At 42.5% G+C, this 17539-nt stretch overlaps 1 protein-coding gene across 2 annotated transcripts in view; it reads left to right on the plus strand.

Moving 5' to 3' along the window:
• Positions 1-15146, plus strand: part of MAN1B1 (mannosidase alpha class 1B member 1) — a 42236-nt gene extending 27090 nt beyond the window's left edge. For both annotated transcript variants that reach the window (XM_021533638.3, XM_021533639.3), the window contains exons 10-13: positions 9586-9706; positions 11113-11310; positions 11614-11745; positions 12555-15146. In XM_021533638.3, coding sequence (XP_021389313.1) covers positions 9586-9706; positions 11113-11310; positions 11614-11745; positions 12555-12758 — 655 coding nt within the window. In that variant the 3' untranslated portion in view covers positions 12759-15146. The remainder of the gene's footprint in view (positions 1-9585; positions 9707-11112; positions 11311-11613; positions 11746-12554) is intronic.
• Positions 15147-17539: the final 2393 nt, after the last annotated feature.

Below are 17539 nucleotides of genomic sequence, written 5' to 3' on the forward strand. Positions count from 1 at the left end.
TGTTTATTTCCCTTAAGTCTTAAACTAGCCTGTATTTCCCTTCTGCTTTTCTTACGGCTAGTATAGGAGTGTTATGGGGAGGCATGCATCTAGAATACCTTACCTCTAATAGTTGTTTGATCACTGGGGCTAATTCTCTCCTGCCTTCAGGGGATATTGGGTATTGCTTGACTCGGATAGGGGGTGTATCTCTTTGCATTTCTAATTTTATTGGTGTGATGTTCAAGTATCCACACTTACTTTCCTCTGCCCATACTTTGGGGTCTGTTTCTTCTATGTCTCTTTGGGTCAGTCTCATGACCTGGACTACCGTCCTTCCATCTCTTGGGATGATCCCTACTCCCAACTGAACTTGCAAGTCTCTTCCCAAGAGATTGCTTCCTAATTTGGCAGATAGATAAAGTCTGCCAAACATTGTCTTGAATTCTCCTTGATTTTTATATTTTCAACTATAGATGCTTTAAATGGTCTTCCCTTTGCCCCTAAAACCTCACAGACCTTCTTCCCAATGGTGACTCCTACTGGTAACTTGCTTATGCTGGAGTTATCTGCCCCTGTGTCCACTAAGATGTCAAATTCTTCATAGTGGGGACCTACTTTAAAGTTTACCAAGGGTTCTTCTTGATGGTTCATTGGATCCCCTAACTTATAGAGCCCCTGACCCTCCTAGTTGTCTCCCCTTGAAATCTCTTCTAAGACTTCTTGTTCTTTATGCATTGCTTCATCAAACTGAAACGTCTTACAATTCCTTTTAAGCTGTCCTATCTCACCACAGTAATAGCACCCCCTGTTGCTTTGTGAAGCCTCAGGTTTCCTGAACTCATTAAAGTTCTTATTTGCTACATATGATGGTCCTGGTTGGTCTCTACTTTTTTTAGGCAATGGCCCTTGTCTATTCTCACTTGACATAGACTCATTCATGTTCTTTTCTTGCCAGTCCTCCATTTTTTCTAGCTTCCATCTAATATCGGGCCAGGATTTGCTGACAAACTGGACCTTTAGGAGGACTTTACCCTCTGGGCTGTCTGGGTCTATATATGAATATAACTAGAAATTTTGTTTTAGTTGGTTAAGCCAAATTGCTGGGGTCTCATCTTGAGTATTATCAAAGGCCAATTTCATGTTGCTTCCCCTAGGGATAGACTCTTTGATCCCTCTTATCATGAGGGACCTATAGTCTCTCATATTTTTATTTCCTTCTTCCTGATTAGGATTCCAACTGGGGTCTACTAAGGGTATCTTTTGGTCCCCTGGGGGTCCCAGTCTATTTTCTCTTTCCCGTATCTTCACCCCTGCTGTTCAGGTCATCCGGACCTCTTCTGGAGAGAACAGGATGCTTAGAATAGAGTTCAGCTTTCCCCAGGTATAAGTATTCAGCCCTAGGAATTGGTCTAACTGGTTAGATATTCCAGTGGGGTTTTCTAGTAAATTTTCTAGCTCTTTCTTAAATCCCTGGACTTAAGAAGTGGTCAAAGGTGCATCTACAAACCCAACTCCTCCAACTGCTTCACCCACAGGAACTTCTCTCAGGGGAAAGAGCCTTTCTACTCTTGGTGCTTTGGATCAGATGTTACAATATGGCCCTTCTTCTAAGACACCGGGGGGGAAATAGTAGTGGAGACAGATGCTTATTGGAGGCTATGGGGTATACTAGGTGGTGAACAATCACTAGGGAAGGGTGGTCTCAGCTCCCAAAGGAGAGGAGGCAAGGAAACTCTGGTTGGAGAAGGGGAAGAGGAAGTTGGGGAGATGGTTGAAGAAACTGGAGGAAGGGACAATGGAATCAGGGACTCAATAAGAGGGGCCGAAGAATTTGGAGAGGGAACAGGAGTAGAGACGGGTAGGTAATCGAGAGGGTCCCATTTTTTCTTTTTCTAGTCTCTTTTTATCTGTTCTCTTCTCTATTTCTTTGTAACTTGCACATTCTCGCAGTCTCATTATTTCTAGAGTTCTCCAGCTAGCAAGCTGCATAAGTTAGTTGTTCTACATCAAGATCCTCTTGGGCTTCTAGGTGTTGGTTTAACTGATTACACATCCATTGATCTCGGGTTCCATACCATGGCCACTCTCCCTGTAATTTTAGCTTCGGTCATACTTCTATACTGTAATGTATCATCTTACTCTTGTCCAGACCCTTCGTGGTCTCCTAAGAATCCCATTGGTATAACAATTGCCCTAAGGGGCTGTTGGGGGGAATTCTCTTTGCTTTCTCTTTTGAAGGATCTGCTCCTTTACTATAACCTCTTCCCATTTTCAGGCCTCAAAAAGAAAAGAAAAAAATATACCTTAAATGGTGCCTCTATCTAAAATGGAATATACTGATATGCAATTAAAGCTCATCTGGCCCCTTTCCACAGCTTAGTATTTTGAACCTCTTGACTGGACTTAATTTCTTTTAACTACACTCCCATTCTTGGTACTACACTCTTAACACTCTACGTTGTCTCTTATCTAGGACAATCACTAGTCGCACATCCATATTCTTCTGTTCTCTTGCTCTTCGGCCTAAGTTCTGGATTTCTTGTTGGACTTTCTAGGCTTGGACCCCTGCTAAGTCTCGCCCAGACCCTTACTTGGCCTTTTGCCCAACCTTCTTACTAGGCTTAGGAGGCTTGGTCTCCCTGCTGAGGTAAGGTCAAATGTCCTGCTGAGCCTCACACTCGAACTCCAGCCAAGCCCTCCTTGCTTAGGTTTTCTTACTAAGCTTAGCCTGCTTGCCTTCCCACCTGCTTCTTTACTTGCTTACTTGCCTTTTTGGCTTTCTGCTTACTCTGGTTCATGCCTGCCTGCTGGGACATGCCCCTGCCTGCCAGAACATGCCCTCTGCCTGCTGGGACCTGCCCCTACCTCCTCTGCCGAGGACATCCTGCCCTGCCTTCCAGGGACATCTCCCCTACCTGCTCTGCCAGAGACTTTTGGTTTTTGCCTGCCAGGGACATCACACCTGCCCTGTTATCCTGTCCTGCCTGCCAGGGATATTCCCTCTGCCTGCTGGCACATGCCCCTACCTGCTCTGCCAGGACATCCTACCCCACCTGCCAGAGGCATCCCACATACCCTGTTATCCCATCCTGCCTGCCAGGGACATGCCCTCTGCCTGCTGGGACTTGTTGCTCCTGCCTGTCAGGACATCCTGCTCCACCTGCCTGGGACATCCCACCTGTTCTGCTGTGTGTTATAAGTTGAAGTGAATAATTTGATTCAGCCTTTTAAGATCAATTAATAATTTTATTAATTACAGCAAGCGATAGCAAGCAAAACAGCGCTGGGTTCAGCTGGGAGCCTGGCTCCGCCAAAAGCTGACAACCTTTCCTTCTCTTCAGTCCCTTTTTATCTTGCATAAGTGGGGGTGGTGAGTCTCGTTCCACCATGGTTATCAGTCCCAAAAACAATGGATTTCACAAGTGGGGTGGTGTGTCTTCTTCCACTCGGTTTATCAGTTTTAAGCAACAATGGGTTTCCACTGCGGTTATCAGTTCCAGCCAGTCCTGCAAAATCTTTCACAATCTTTGTTTGTGGTTACCAGTCAAGCCTGCAAATTCCATGTCCCGACTTCCCCCCCTTTTATCCTAATTTCATACTTTTGATGAACAAACAAGTCAATGCAGTTTCTCACAGTCCCCCATTTCATTTTTTTATCATTTTGTTCATCAAATCGTTTTATTTCTTGGTGGGCTAGAATCAAAGTCTCTTCTACTTCAGGTTCTCTAGGGAGAGTTTCATATTTGGCTTTGATTAGCATCAGGTGTGCTGCTTCCAATCTTCTTTTTACTATTTCAATTACTTTGTTGAATATACATGGGCCAAATGTTAATCCTAACACTAATAATATTAAAGGACCCGCAATTGTAGATAGCAAGGTAGTTAACCAAGGGGAGTGATTAAACTAGGTCTCATCCCAGCTCTGCTGGGCCTCCCTTTCCCTTTTCCTTTTCTCAAGTCCTGCTTCCAGTTTTGTCATAGTGTCTCGTACCACCCCAGTGTGATCTGCATACACACAACATTCTTCCCGGAGAGCCGCACACAGTCCTCCCTGTTGTAAGAATAGAAGATCTAGTCCTCTTCTATTCTGCAGAACTACTTTCAATAAGGACCTTACTGACTTTTCCAATGCTAATATTGATTGTTCTATACGTTCCAAATCTTCGTCTACAGCAATCCTCAGGGAATTAAACTCCTTTGTTTGTTTTACTAGGGAGGCTACTCTCGTACCGATACCTGCTCCCCCTGCAAGCATTAAAACTGCCACTGTAAGTGCGGTCAAAGGCTCTCGTTTTTGTATGTGGTGTTCTGGGATGTTTTGTACATTATACATATATTCGTTGGGGTGATAGATAATTTTGGGAATCACAGCCACCTGTATACAATAGTTAGAGGTTTCGTTAAATATTTCTAAGGAAATACAGGGGGTGAATCCTCCTTTTGAGCAGATCCACTTGGTGTTTTTAGCGGGAACTAGCCATTTAGCTGGAGTATCTTCCCGTTTAGCTTTAGTAACAGTCTCACATAAATATTCCAGGTGTGTGGGTACTCTGCCAATACATCGTCCCCTCCCTGTTATTGAAGCCAAAGTCATTCCTTTACCCTGGGAATCTTTCCAATTACATTGTGGGGGATTGCTACCATTAAGACGTCTCGCTTTTTCAGATATCCCTACAGCTTCATAAAATGGAGGCCTAACATCAAAGCAGAGCCAACAGTGTTCTGTTAATTCTGGCTGAGTAGCATTTAAGACTTTATATACTCCCTCCATTAATTTCCAGAGAGTGTTAAACCGGGAATCCCCACTTGGCGGTGTTGTAGGAGTTGTAGTTTGGTTATCTGTTATCAGGTTCCTAGCTGTTAAATCCCCAACTATTACAGGATTAGGGCCCACTGCCTGTGTGTCTGCTGGTACAGGCCCTTTCTTTATGGTAAATACGCTCCCTCTGTCTTTTCCAGGTTCCCAATACTGAAAGCCCCATGATCTTCCCACCATCCATCCTGGGTCTGTGGGCTCAGTTATGTTTAAATGTACAAATTGGCAACTCCCTTTCCACCCACCCAAGAAGGCGCCACTAGAATCCTTTTGTGGAGGGGTACACCCATAGGGTCCCCATGATACTTTAAGAAATTTATCTCCTGCTGCTTGCCAGTCTGAGGCTATTGTTTCACACCCCCAGTACCCACAGAAATATTCTCCAGGGTAATTGCAATACCCCTTTCCTGGGTTCGATGCTGGACACATGTAAAATCCTGCGGTATTAAAATAGGGCTCTACAGGGGCTAGTTCACATAACTGTGGGGTGAAACTAGGGGGTTTGGATGTTATCTGACTCCGAATTACCCTGCCATCTATTCCGGTTAGTGTCCACTTAAAGGGCTGGTGCAGGACTGGGGAACTCTCCCCCTTATGTATGATATAAAGCATTAAAATACTTATAATTTGCCAATAAGGGTGGGGTCCTGACTTTGTTTTTGTGGCATGATATTCTGTTTTCCCTTTTTGGGTTTGTTGCCTTTCTGGTGTTTCAGAGGAAATTAGACCGGTCGTCTGGGGGAGCCTAGTACTCAGTTGGCAATAGTTGGAGCATTTCAGCATTATTCCATGGGGGGGGACCTGGCTTTTTCCCCTCTGCCTCGCTCGCCGACCCGGTTGCTTCGAGCCGCGAGGTAAATTATCTTCTCGGCAGCAGCGGTACTTGCCTGGGCGTCCCTTCCCCTGCTCCCGCCTAACTTTGTACTGTTCCCTATTTTTATTTTTGACCGGGGGTGGGTTGCACGGGACCCCCTTTAGTTCCCTCTGACAACACCTTTTTAGAATTTGGGCAACAAATGGAGTGGGTTTGTTAATATGGAAACAAAAGTTTCCTGATGCACTCCTTTGGTGTATATATATATATATATATATATATATATTTTTTTTTTTTTTTTTTTTTTTTTTTCTCAGAACTTGAGAGAACTTGTCCACATATAATTGAGTCCCTTCTTTTAGTTTTTCTTCCTCAAGATCTGGCCTTATTTTTGTTTGTTCTTTTATTTGTTGGAGGTAATCATGTGTTAGTTCTGTAATTGGTTCTTTATAGAAAAAAAAACTGGGCTGGGTTTTTCAGGCCCATTGTTTCTTAACTTAGGATAGGAGACTAGGATGCCTTCATACTTTAGGAATCTGGCATCTGTTATCTATTTGTCGGCCTGGTGTTGCAATACTCCATGAATGTTATAGGGAGATAAGATTTTTAGCTCACTTCTAAAGGTTATCTTCCCAGCTTCCTCTACTAGGAGAGCAGTGGCCACTATTGCCTGTAAGCTTTTTTTTTTTTTTTTTTTTTTTTTTTTTTTTTTTTAAAGCCTTTCTATTTCTGGTTTCAGTCCTTACCTCCCCTCCTTAGATATAAGATATTGTCTAATTCTGACAGGTATCTCTGGGTTCCTAATAGTTACTTCAAAGGGTTTAATACTTAATTTTCCTATACTATCAGGGGTGTACCAAACTTCTGGATTAATCTTTTTCTCATCTTCAGCCTGGAGAGGACACAATTTTATTGTCAGTTCTCCCTTATTAATCTCTATCCCTGTTTCTAATTCAATCATTAAATCTCTTCCCAGTAAATTATAATCTGCTTCTGGTACTAATAAAAACGACCCAATTCTTAATTTGGAGTTACTTTTTAAGAGTACATCCTTGATTATAGGTACTCCAAAGGGTTCCCCTTTGGCTCCAATCACCTGTATTATTTCAGATGAAATCTTACACCCTTGGGGAAGGGTCTGGACAGTCGATCTTTCTGCCCCTGAGTCCACAAGGAACTCATATTCTTGCTGCTGGGGACCTATTTTTAATTTTACCAGGGGCTTTGTTCTTTCTCTTGTCCCCAGCAGATAGAGCCCCTGACACCCCTAATCTTCCTTAAACTGCTTTTTATCAGCCATCCTTTGTCGGCATTCCCGCTTCATATGTCCCTTTTTCCCACAGTAAAAGCAAACAATCCTATCTCCTCCACCTTGTCTTCCTTCATGCACCTGTCAACCAGCTCCCCTCAAACCTGCTGGGTGACCACCACCCCTTCTTTGGGGAGATTGCCTCTGTCCTTCCCTTACAGCTGCTAACATAATCTTAGACTGCTTCTTGTAGTTCTCATCCTCCCTCCTAACATAAACCTTCTGAGCCTCCCGCAGTAACTCATCCAGCCCCCTTGCTTGCCACCCTTCTAACTTTTCCAACTTCTTTCGAATATCCACCCACGAATTTACCACAAAATGAACTTTCAACAATGTCTCTCCTTCAGGAGTGTTAGGGTCTACCCCTGAATATAACTGAAAGGCTTTTCTCAGCCTCTCCAACCACTCAGTTGGATCTTCATCCTTCTTTTGTTGTTCCTTGAATGCCTTTTGTACATTCTGTCCACAAGGGACAGCCTTCCTTATTCCCTGTATTATTATATTTCGCAAATCGCCCATATGGGTACGGTGTAACGGGTCTTGATTATTCCACTGGGGATTATGTAGGGGCCATTTAATATCTGCTAATGGTCCCTGTTGATGTTCATCATCCCAGATTCTCATGCCCATTTCTCTAATCATTCTTCTTTCTTCTGCAGAAAACAAAATCCCTAACATGGATTGCATCTCCTCCCAAGTATAAATATTAGGTCCCAAAAATTGATCCAACCGCTCTGCCACCCCTAAAGGATCTTCTAACAAATGTCCCATTTCCTTTTTAGATTCCCTAACATCCCCTGAGTTTAATGGGACGGATATGTACCCTATTCCCAGAATCTGAGCAGGCTGTCCTGGTTGCGCAGCATTCGGGTTAGGCACCATTCCCATTCCATGCTCTCTAAGGGGAAATATACCCAATTCTTGCTTTCCCTTTTGTCGGGTCTGGCTTTGGGTTACTCGCCAAGAACCCTCAGGGATATTTTCCTCCAACCTTTCACCTTCCGGTCCCTCATCCTCTGATAATTCTTGGGTGGGTGCCGAGGGACCCGGGTGGTCGATTAGCGAAGGTTCCGGGAGGGGGGGTCTAAAAGTTGTGGCGGTGGAGGTGGCAATGGAAGAGGTGGGGGTGGTGGCGGTATGTATGGAGGGGGAATGCCTGGAGGTAATTCAATTTCTTTTGACCTCTTTTTCTTCCTCTCGGTATTGAGAGCAAATAATTTTGCCCTTGTCTCTCCTCTTATCCAGAGGGCTGCATATTCACTTTCTTCTAGATTAAAGGGTTCTTTTGAAATAACGTAGACATTTAAGGCCTGACAGATCCAATCCTCAGAAGACCCAAATACTGGCCAATATAACTGATTCCCTCTTATTTGTTTTTCCCCCCAAACTTCCATGCAGTAATGAGCCATTTTTACTTTATCTTTTCCCTTCCTAGAAGGAAAGGCATTCCAATATTTAATCATTAAGCCTAATGGACTATCCTCTGAAATATGGGGAAGTTTTACAGGGATTCCCCCACCCATGGGTTCAGCAGGCTTGCTTTTCCTCTGACCCAAATTCTGGAGTGCCTTCTCTCACACACGCACTTGCTTTCCTCAATTCGTGGCCCAGTCCGTTGCCGGATATGGGAACCGCACTACTATGAGGTCCGCACTTGCTTGGGGAGTCCGAGCTGCCGGCTCCCCTCTCATACACCACACTCGTCACAGTCCAGGATCCCCGACCCCCGACCAGGCGGTCCCGTTCTCCCAGAACAGGCCTCCTCCAGACACCAGGTCCTTCGGAAAATACTTACACCATCCGGTGTCTTTGCCTGGGGCTTCGTGCACAAAGATTAAGGGGGTAGCCAGCAGTTCCTTGCTTGCTATCGGATTTTAGGTTCGTCGGTCGGAGTCCGGGGAGGAGTGTCCCCGTAAGGCCACTGTTAAAGCAAAGGCAGTGGGGCGCCTCCTTAGGAGACCTCCTCTCCAGGTGTTCCGATCCGAGTCACGGCACCAAATTTGTTGTAAGTTGAAGCGAATAATTTGATTCAGCCTTTTAAGATCAATTAATAATTTTATTAATTACAGCAAGCGATAGCAAGCAAAACAGCGCTGGGTTCAGCTGGGAGCCTGGCTCCGCCAAAAGCTGACAACCTTTCTTCTCTTCCAGTCCCTTTTTATCTTGCATAAGTGAGGGTGATGGGTCTCCTTCCACCGTGGTTATCAGTTCCAGCAACAATGGGTTTCACAATTGGGGGTGGTGAGTCTCCTTCCACTGGGTTATCAGTTTCAGCAACAATGGGTTTCCACTGCGGTTATCAGTTCCAGCTAGTCCTGCAAAATCTTTCACAATCTTTGTTTGTGGTTACCAGTCAAGCCTGCAAATTCCATGTCCCGACTTCCCCCCCTTTTATCCTAATTTCATACTTTTGATGAACAAACAAGTCAATGCAGTTCCTCACATTTACTTTTCAAGTAAACCCAGTATTGCTACATGGTAGTGACAACTGATTAATGTCATGTTGATAGTTACTGAGGGGCTTTTAAAATTTTCACATTTAGTTAAATATTACTCCGTAGACTGAAGTAACAGTTGTCTAAAACATTGTGTTGAACATCACCTGTGATCAAATATATTCTAACTGTGTGTATGTGAGCCAACTGGGGATGATTTTTTTCACAGGCTGTTGGAAGACTATACTAGAGCCATAGAAGGAGTAAAAAAGCATCTTCTTCAGAGATCAGAACCCAAGAAGCTTACTTTTGTAGGAGAGCTTGCTCATGGCCACTTCAGTGCCAAGATGGTAAGAAATACAGCTGCAAAAGAAAACAGAAAACCACTACAAAATTTAAATAAAACACACCACAGAAGCAAATGCAAAGCTTTTCCTTCTCAAAAAACAAAAACAAACCCCAACAAAAACAAGCAAACAAAAAAACAAACAAAAACCCTAAACACGAGATGATACATACATGTACATCAGTCCAGTGTGATGGCAGTAATGAGCAACTGCCTTGTAGATACATATATGTAGACACTTGCACACTCGTATTTTCAGATTTGTCTTCAAAGAAGCATATCATCTAATACTGTATTATGGGGTTAAAAAAGAAATTAATAATTTTGGAGGTTTCTGTCCACTCATGACATCTTTATTTTCCTACCTGGAAGATTCTTGGGTAAAACAGTATGCTGTTTGCTGTCAGGAGAATTGATTGATCTTAACCCTCTGTTCCCAATTTGTGTATTTTAAGATCTTTCAGTTAAAAATCTCATGCAGTGCAGGTATTGTATATGTGTGTGGCTTGTCTGAAAGACGAGTGATGTATTATTAATGTATGTATACCCTTTCCTGATGTATTATTTTTAAGATATTCAGTTCTAGTTTTCAGAATGTGCTTCTTGGATCTGAATTTCCAAAAAGCTCTCCAAAAAGCCTGCTGTGAGTAAGACCAGAGTCTGGGGCTTGGGTGGAGGGGGCTGCCCCATTCCAAGATAGAACAGAATTGAATTGAGACATACAGATTTGGCTTTGTTGTCTGTACATGTCAGAACACTTCCTTCTGTTTCAGGGAGTCAGAAATTTCATTTTAATCCATTATTATTGGGTGAAAGTCTGGACAGGTCTCTTACCCTGTCCAGCTGGAACAGTGGGGGATGTTTGGCTCCCATGTCTATGCTGACCTTTACAACCCTCCACTTTCCTTAAGGACTGGACAGAGATTTTAATAGTCCATACAGGGGCATCAGAGTGGTTTTACTACGTTTTTGGGTGATGAGACCTGAGCTTTGATTCTGAATCAAAGATCCTATACGTGACATTAATCTGCAGTGCTTACTTTCTTACATCAGTGGTAGATTAGCTCCAGAATGAGGACACCAAGCCTTTAGTTGATGCCCTGCATGAGCTGATATAAAATTTGGTAAACCAAAAGACACTCTCCTTCCCCTCAACATGACTTGAGACCTTTTTTTCAGAAACTTGTCATAAAACACATTCTTGTAAGTTTTTGAAATTAACAATTTCTGTAATGCTGCCTGCCTCATGTTACGTTACATGAGATTGTTAAAAAGTTATCCTCAAGTTGTTGGTATCACAAGTGTGTTTTGAAGAAGAAAAAGAATAAAAAATTAAAAAGATGGTGACCCCCTTACTTCCCCTTGCTGTTTGATATGAAACTTCTCAGTAAGAGTTGTCTTATCTTGCAGGATCACTTGGTTTGCTTCTTGCCGGGTACTTTAGCACTGGGAGCTCACAATGGACTGGCTGCTGATCACATGAAATTGGCTGAAACTCTTATAGAAACCTGCTACCAAATGTATGCTCAAGTAGAGACAGGCCTGAGCCCAGAAATTGTACACTTCAACCTCCATGCACAGAAGGGCCACAAGGATATAGAAATCAAGGTGAGCAGATAGCTGGCCTGAACTCCAATTCCATGATTTCTCTGTAGCTCTATTCTGCTGTTGAACTCCTGGCCAGATATTAGAGATGGGGTTTGTTGTGAAGCAGCCAATTCTTTCTCTGCCTTGCCTTTTAGCTGTGCCCTAGGCTTTGGTTTTAGTTACCCTGGCAGTATATTTAGAAGCTGACTTATGCGTAGCAAACTCTTGGGAACAGATGGAGATGTGAATAATTATTTTTCTCCCTGCATGTATCCATGAGGAAATTCCCTGTCTAAAATACTCCTGCCACTTTTTCTTTTGCAGCCTGCAGACAGGCACAATTTATTGCGACCAGAAACTGTGGAAAGTCTTTTTTATATGTACAGATTCACTGGTGATAAGAAATACCAAGACTGGGGCTGGGAAATCTTGCAGAATTTCAACAGATACACCAGGGTAAGGCCAGTTTATTGTTCTGTCAGGACTGTATTTGCTCACTTGCTTTCTAACACCAACTTTGAAAACATACTACATTCCCAGATTTATCAGATAAATGTGGGGGAATTTGTAAGTATATACAGAAAAATTGTTTTCTTACAGATGGAGATACCCTGCTTAATCCATATAGTGAAAGAACTTGTATTACATTGATGAAAAAGTGAAATGCAGAAGCTGTAGGCAAGACCACCAAAGTGTTAGAATCTGTAGTTTTTAGACTGCAAGATGCTGAGAAGAGCATGGCTGGACTGAAAGAACTCTTCAATTAAAGTTGCCACAGGAAAAAGAAATAGCACAAAATGGCATTAATGGTTTAATAGAAGATTTTTTTGTTCATTCTGACTACAGTGCTTATGGAGATGTCACTGATATGCTGTGAGAGTGTGGTACCAAATATCAATGGTCTGTTCTTAAGAGAAATGGATACAAGACTTGGGTCAGCTCTAATGTAAAAATAGCTGGTTCCTTTCTGTATATTTGTCCAGAAGCTTCAACTTCAAAGGGATGAATACCTTTGTGATACCTCTCTACCCCGAGCACAAACGGATATTTTGCTTCATTTATTGTTGTGGTTTATTTTAAAATGCAATGGGATTTTTTTTTTCATTACTGGAGTTTTATATGTAAATGAAAACTAAGTATGAAATAAAAAGCATGAAAACATTATCTGTTTTTAGCACTTATCTTCTCCAAGTGCATCTGGATGTTAAGAAGTAAAAAATTATTTTAGGTTATGGAAAAATACAATTTTTTCTTTTTTTTTGCAGGTTCGTACTGGTGGTTATACTTCCATTAACAATGTTCAGAATCCCAGTAATCCAGAGCCACGGGATAAAATGGAGAGCTTCTTCCTTGGGGAAACACTTAAATACATGTTTCTGCTGTTCTCGGATGACATAGACTTAATCAACCTTGACAAATACATCTTTAACACAGAGGCTCATCCACTCCCTATCTGGGTACCAGCATAGACTCTGCATCAGTGGATCTTCCAGTGGTGGCATTTTTATCTTCAAGTCACTTTACTTTTCAGGGTTTGAGGAGAGATGCTATAATGCACCTTTTTTGACTTCAAACAACAGACAAAAGCTTGGGAAAAGCATTTCTGGTTTGAAGAAATCATGTCAGTCTTAAATCTAATCTCTGTTTCTGGGATGGGCAAAGCTGTGCCATATGAAGCTGGTTTCCCTGGTATTGGTGATGAGGTTCAGAAGGTAATTGTAGTATGGACCATGACATTCTCGGGGCTCTGATGACCCACCTAACTGATGGTTCACTTAGTCAGTGTTACTAAATTCTCATTAGTTATTGGGAATGCAGTGAATTGGCTTAGGGCACAGTGTTGTTCCTGGAGAGTAGGAGTAAGCCTCCAGTTTTGTGGTTTATTCTGGATTCACTGAAACACTGGATTACAGAGCCATTCCTTTGTCAAACTGACAGTGGTTCAGATGCAATGTGGAATAAATAAAGAGTTGTAGTGCTGTCTCAGGGAGAAGCTGTCAGTATTGCTGCTGGTACTCTGATCTCATTCCAAACTCCCAAGATATGCTGCATCATGGTAGGAGAAGAAAGACACAATAGAGCATCTGTTGTATAGTGTCTTAGTTTTGTAGAGCACTTGGAACAGTATTCAAGTTGTGGCTGAAATTAATGGTGAAAGAGAATTTGCTGCTGGTTTAGCTCAAAAGTGGTATATAATTTTGTAGAAGTATTGCAGTTTTATAACTTCCCTGCAGGAAAGCAGGAGATAATGTGAAATGCAAGAACACATGCATTTTATATCAGTTAGACTCAGGTATTCTGACTGAAAGCTGCTTTCAGCTTTTCAGAGGTTGGGCACTGGGAAAGCTTGTGAGTGTATTAGGTATCAGCCTTCTTCCATCCCTTCCTGTTCAGATATCACATCATGGGGCTTTGTTGACTCAAAACTTACAGCTGTACAGCAAAGTTCTTGTTTTTAATTATTTCTTGGACCATGGAGAAATTGTCAGTTATTTTTTTCCTTAGGAGTACAGTGGGTATTTTGAGCAGTAGTGTTACAAGCAGACAGTCTACAGCAGTTCTAGGCCCCAGTAGAATTGGAGAAATTAATTTCAGTTACTTGAAGACAAAGTAGACTGAGGTTTTTTAAGAATCTTACAGGAGCCCTGTGATCTTCTATTTTTATAGGTACACACGTACAGATTTTAAGCCATGAATTTGGAAATTAACTTTCTAGAGTGCTTTTCTTTCTTGATTTGGACTTGGACAGTCCTGTATTCATGGATAAGGTCTCAGAAATGTGATAATTCAGATTTCCAGAAGAGGTTGGTCTTAGTGGGAATCTCTTTCTCCCATGGCAGTGGATGTTATTTAGTGGGGACTGGGGCAGGGCCAGTTCCCACTAAATCCAGGGGTCCCTGGCCATTAATGGAGCTGACTGAATTTGACTCTAATTGTTCATTTTCCAGTGGCTGAGGGAGGTATTTTATAGTAATTGTAATCTTTGATTTGTAAAGTAAGATGCATCTTTATTTCTTTTATGCTGATCCATTCTGTTTACTGGAGTTACAAGTTACTTTTGGGACCACTATTTAAGTCTTTTATATAGTATTTATCATTCCATGTACTAATGGAAATGGAGAAATTTTAGGAATTATTTAAATGCACATTCTTCTGTCATCAGAGGGACCCTGTCCTGGTATTGACAGGACATAACTAGTCAGTGCAGAATGTTATTGTTCCTCCCGTTCACATGCCAGCAGTAACTGAGAACAAGCTTCTCACTTAGAATTGCAGTGGAATCCTGTCACTATGGCCTCTGGCTACACAACTGATTTGCTGCCAGGGCTTCTGTTTTCTTTGGCACAACAACAAATGAGGTTAGTGCAGCAGAAATGTGGAAGGAAGCATCTTCAGTTTTTTTGTTCATGAAGCAGGTTTGTGCTGCTGAGAAGCTGAGTTTTGGCTAAAAGCTAAAGGCTTAAAATTGGAGACTAAAGAAAAAAATTAAAAATATAAATTCAGTGACACTACCCAGGTCCTGCTGACCTGTGTTGCTTTGGCCGTGTGCCTTTGAACAAAGCCAGTTTTGAACCTTTAATTATGACTGTACTATGGATTGTAAAAATTCCAGGGTTTGGTGTTTCACCAGAGAGCTGCCTGACTGAGGCAAGAGAGATGTCTTAGAAAATGGAGTACATATAAATGCTTACCAAAAATCTTCTGGTTTTGAAATTGTATGCAAGTCTTAATGTAATCGATTCTACAAATGGGACTATGGGAGTCTGTGTGATACTTTGCCTTACAACTGGCTTGAGAGTAATAATTAATTTCCTAATGAGATGAAGGAGAGAAGAATAAACTGTCACTTTCCCAAACATGTCTTGTCTTTTAGCTGAGCCTGTTGGTCCAGGTGATTTCTATCTAGTTCCTCTTGGGACATGCAGTCTTCTCAAAATGTGGCTTTACTGTCCTCAGCCTTTAAACCTGAGGTTCAGATTGTTAGCTCTCACTCCCTTTGAGAACAAATGTTTGTTTCAGATGTCTATGTCACTTGTGAAAGGGCACAAACGAAATAATCTCAACAAAGCTCATCTGTACTCCCTGTTCTTCTGCAGAGGTAATTTTAATTGTTTTTTTATTTTAACTTCCTTAACAAACTGTTGGGTCAGATCAGTCTCCGAGTTCCACAGCCTGTATCTGTTCCATAATGTGCTCCTCCAGTGCAACTGAAGCTCAATTTGTGGCTCCTTGTTCAAAAGCTTGAAATGCTGGGTCCATAATCCACTTTGGTGTTTCTACATGCTGGGACACTTTTGGCTTAAGTGGAGTGTTGTGGGAAGGCCACCACTGAGCCAGGGATTCTGTCCTTCACAATAGAAAGCCTTGGCTTTCACTGAGAAACAGAGCTGGGCATGGGCAGAGCACAGAGAACTGCAGGGCTGTGGACTTGGGACCATCTCATACTTGGGGCTTTGAGCCACATTCAGGAAATACTGACGTATATGCTCAAAAAAAAAAAAAATCAGCAGATGGATGGGGCACAGTTACCATCTAATCCCTGAACTTTTGAAAGCTGAATTCTCATTACAGGTCTTCAGAAACTGGCAGTTTTGCAAGGTCCCTGGTGTTGGCTGACAGGATCCTTGTGTTTTGCAAGACTTCAATTTAACAGGATTTTCAGCAATCCATGCCAAGCTCAGGTACAGCTCTGTTTACTCCTCCAAAGAATACCCCTTGTTTCCTGTTCCATGCATGTGTGATGTTGGCGGTGATGGCAGATGAAGACAGGAAAGGTTTTTGCAGTAACACATTTACAGTTTTGTCAATTTTTCCTGTGCTGCAGAACTTGCCTCTTAGAAATAGCCCTGCAAGGGAATTCAGCTCCTGATTGCCAGTGTCACACTCAGTATAATTAACAGGATGAGTCAACTGACATGATGGGCTAGCTTCATGAAGCTTGTTGCTTCCAAGAGAAGGGGTTAAGATTTTTCTGACTTTGGATTTGGGAAGACTTGTTTTTTTTTGTTCTCTGAGTACTGCTGGAGATAGTTGTCCAAAGTTGGAAGCCTCTGCGTCCACTGGAGCCCAATACTGAGTTCCTGTTCTGTACAATGTTCCCACCTTGGCTGCACTCATTGTGTCAGTAAATGATGATAGAACAAATGAGCCTTTGTTCAACAACCTCACTGGTGCAGGCCTTAAGCACAGGGCCTGCACCCATGGTCTGGTCTGGGTCACTCACTGCTTATATGCCATTTTCCTTGTGTGGCCCTGAAGTTCAAGCAGGAGCAGCATTCCCATGGTGCTCAAGAGTGGTGCTTTGGGGCTCTTCCCTTCAGCTCAGCACTACACAACAGGGTTTTCTTTTTACCTCCCATGCTTGCTTGCCAAAGGATTCAAAACATTATTGATGTTGGTGGAATAGGCTTCAGGCTTCTGTCATGATTTCTTTTATGGCGCTGTTCATCTGTGCTGGATGTCCATGTGTATTATCTCTTTGCCATAGTGTCTAAAAGCCTTTAGTTTATCCTTCTGTATCAATCAAACTATGTGTATTCCTTTGGAATAAGAACTATCTGTAAGAGGAAAATAAGAACTCAGTCCAAGAGAAGGGGATTAAAAATCTTGTCCTTCTGGAAGGTCAGCAGATACACAGGCCTCCTTTCTCTCTGAGGCATAAACCCAGCCCTAGTGACTGGGCTGGGATGATTGCAGTGACTTCCTGAAACACTTGCCCCTGAACCTGGCTGTGTTCATACATTGCTGGGCTAATGATTACTGGCTACCTGCTTACAGGTGTGAAGAGTGCTGTTTGAAGGGAAATAAAAGCAGGATGCAATACTTGCTCTCTCCTTTTTTTCCCTAATGTGTTAATCCTGAATAATGGCTGGGGTATAGCAAATCTGAATTCAGAAAAGTTGTGGGTTCTGAGCCTAACAGAGGATGACCACTTCAGTAAGGCTTGATATTGCAGCAATAAAGCCAAAGCCTGACTTGAGCAGGAGCAAAAAGAACTAAGCAGGACCCGTAGAGGTCTCCATCAGCATGAACAGAGAGGATTCAGGTCGACAATGTAGTGCCACTGGCAGTCTTGGTGTGAGTTTTGTAGGGACTGGAGTTTGATTAATTCAGTCTTCCAAGTTGTCCTTCATTTACATGTATCTGAAATAGCTGATCAGCAGATCCATCTGTTCTTGCTCTCCTCAGCATCCCTGGCTGGAGGAACCAGAAGCTTTGGTCTTTTGTTAAGGACAGGGCAGAGGTGGAT

Source organism: Lonchura striata, chromosome 22, assembly GCF_046129695.1.
Source record: "Lonchura striata isolate bLonStr1 chromosome 22, bLonStr1.mat, whole genome shotgun sequence".
Classification (NCBI taxonomy): Eukaryota; Metazoa; Chordata; class Aves; order Passeriformes; family Estrildidae; genus Lonchura; species Lonchura striata.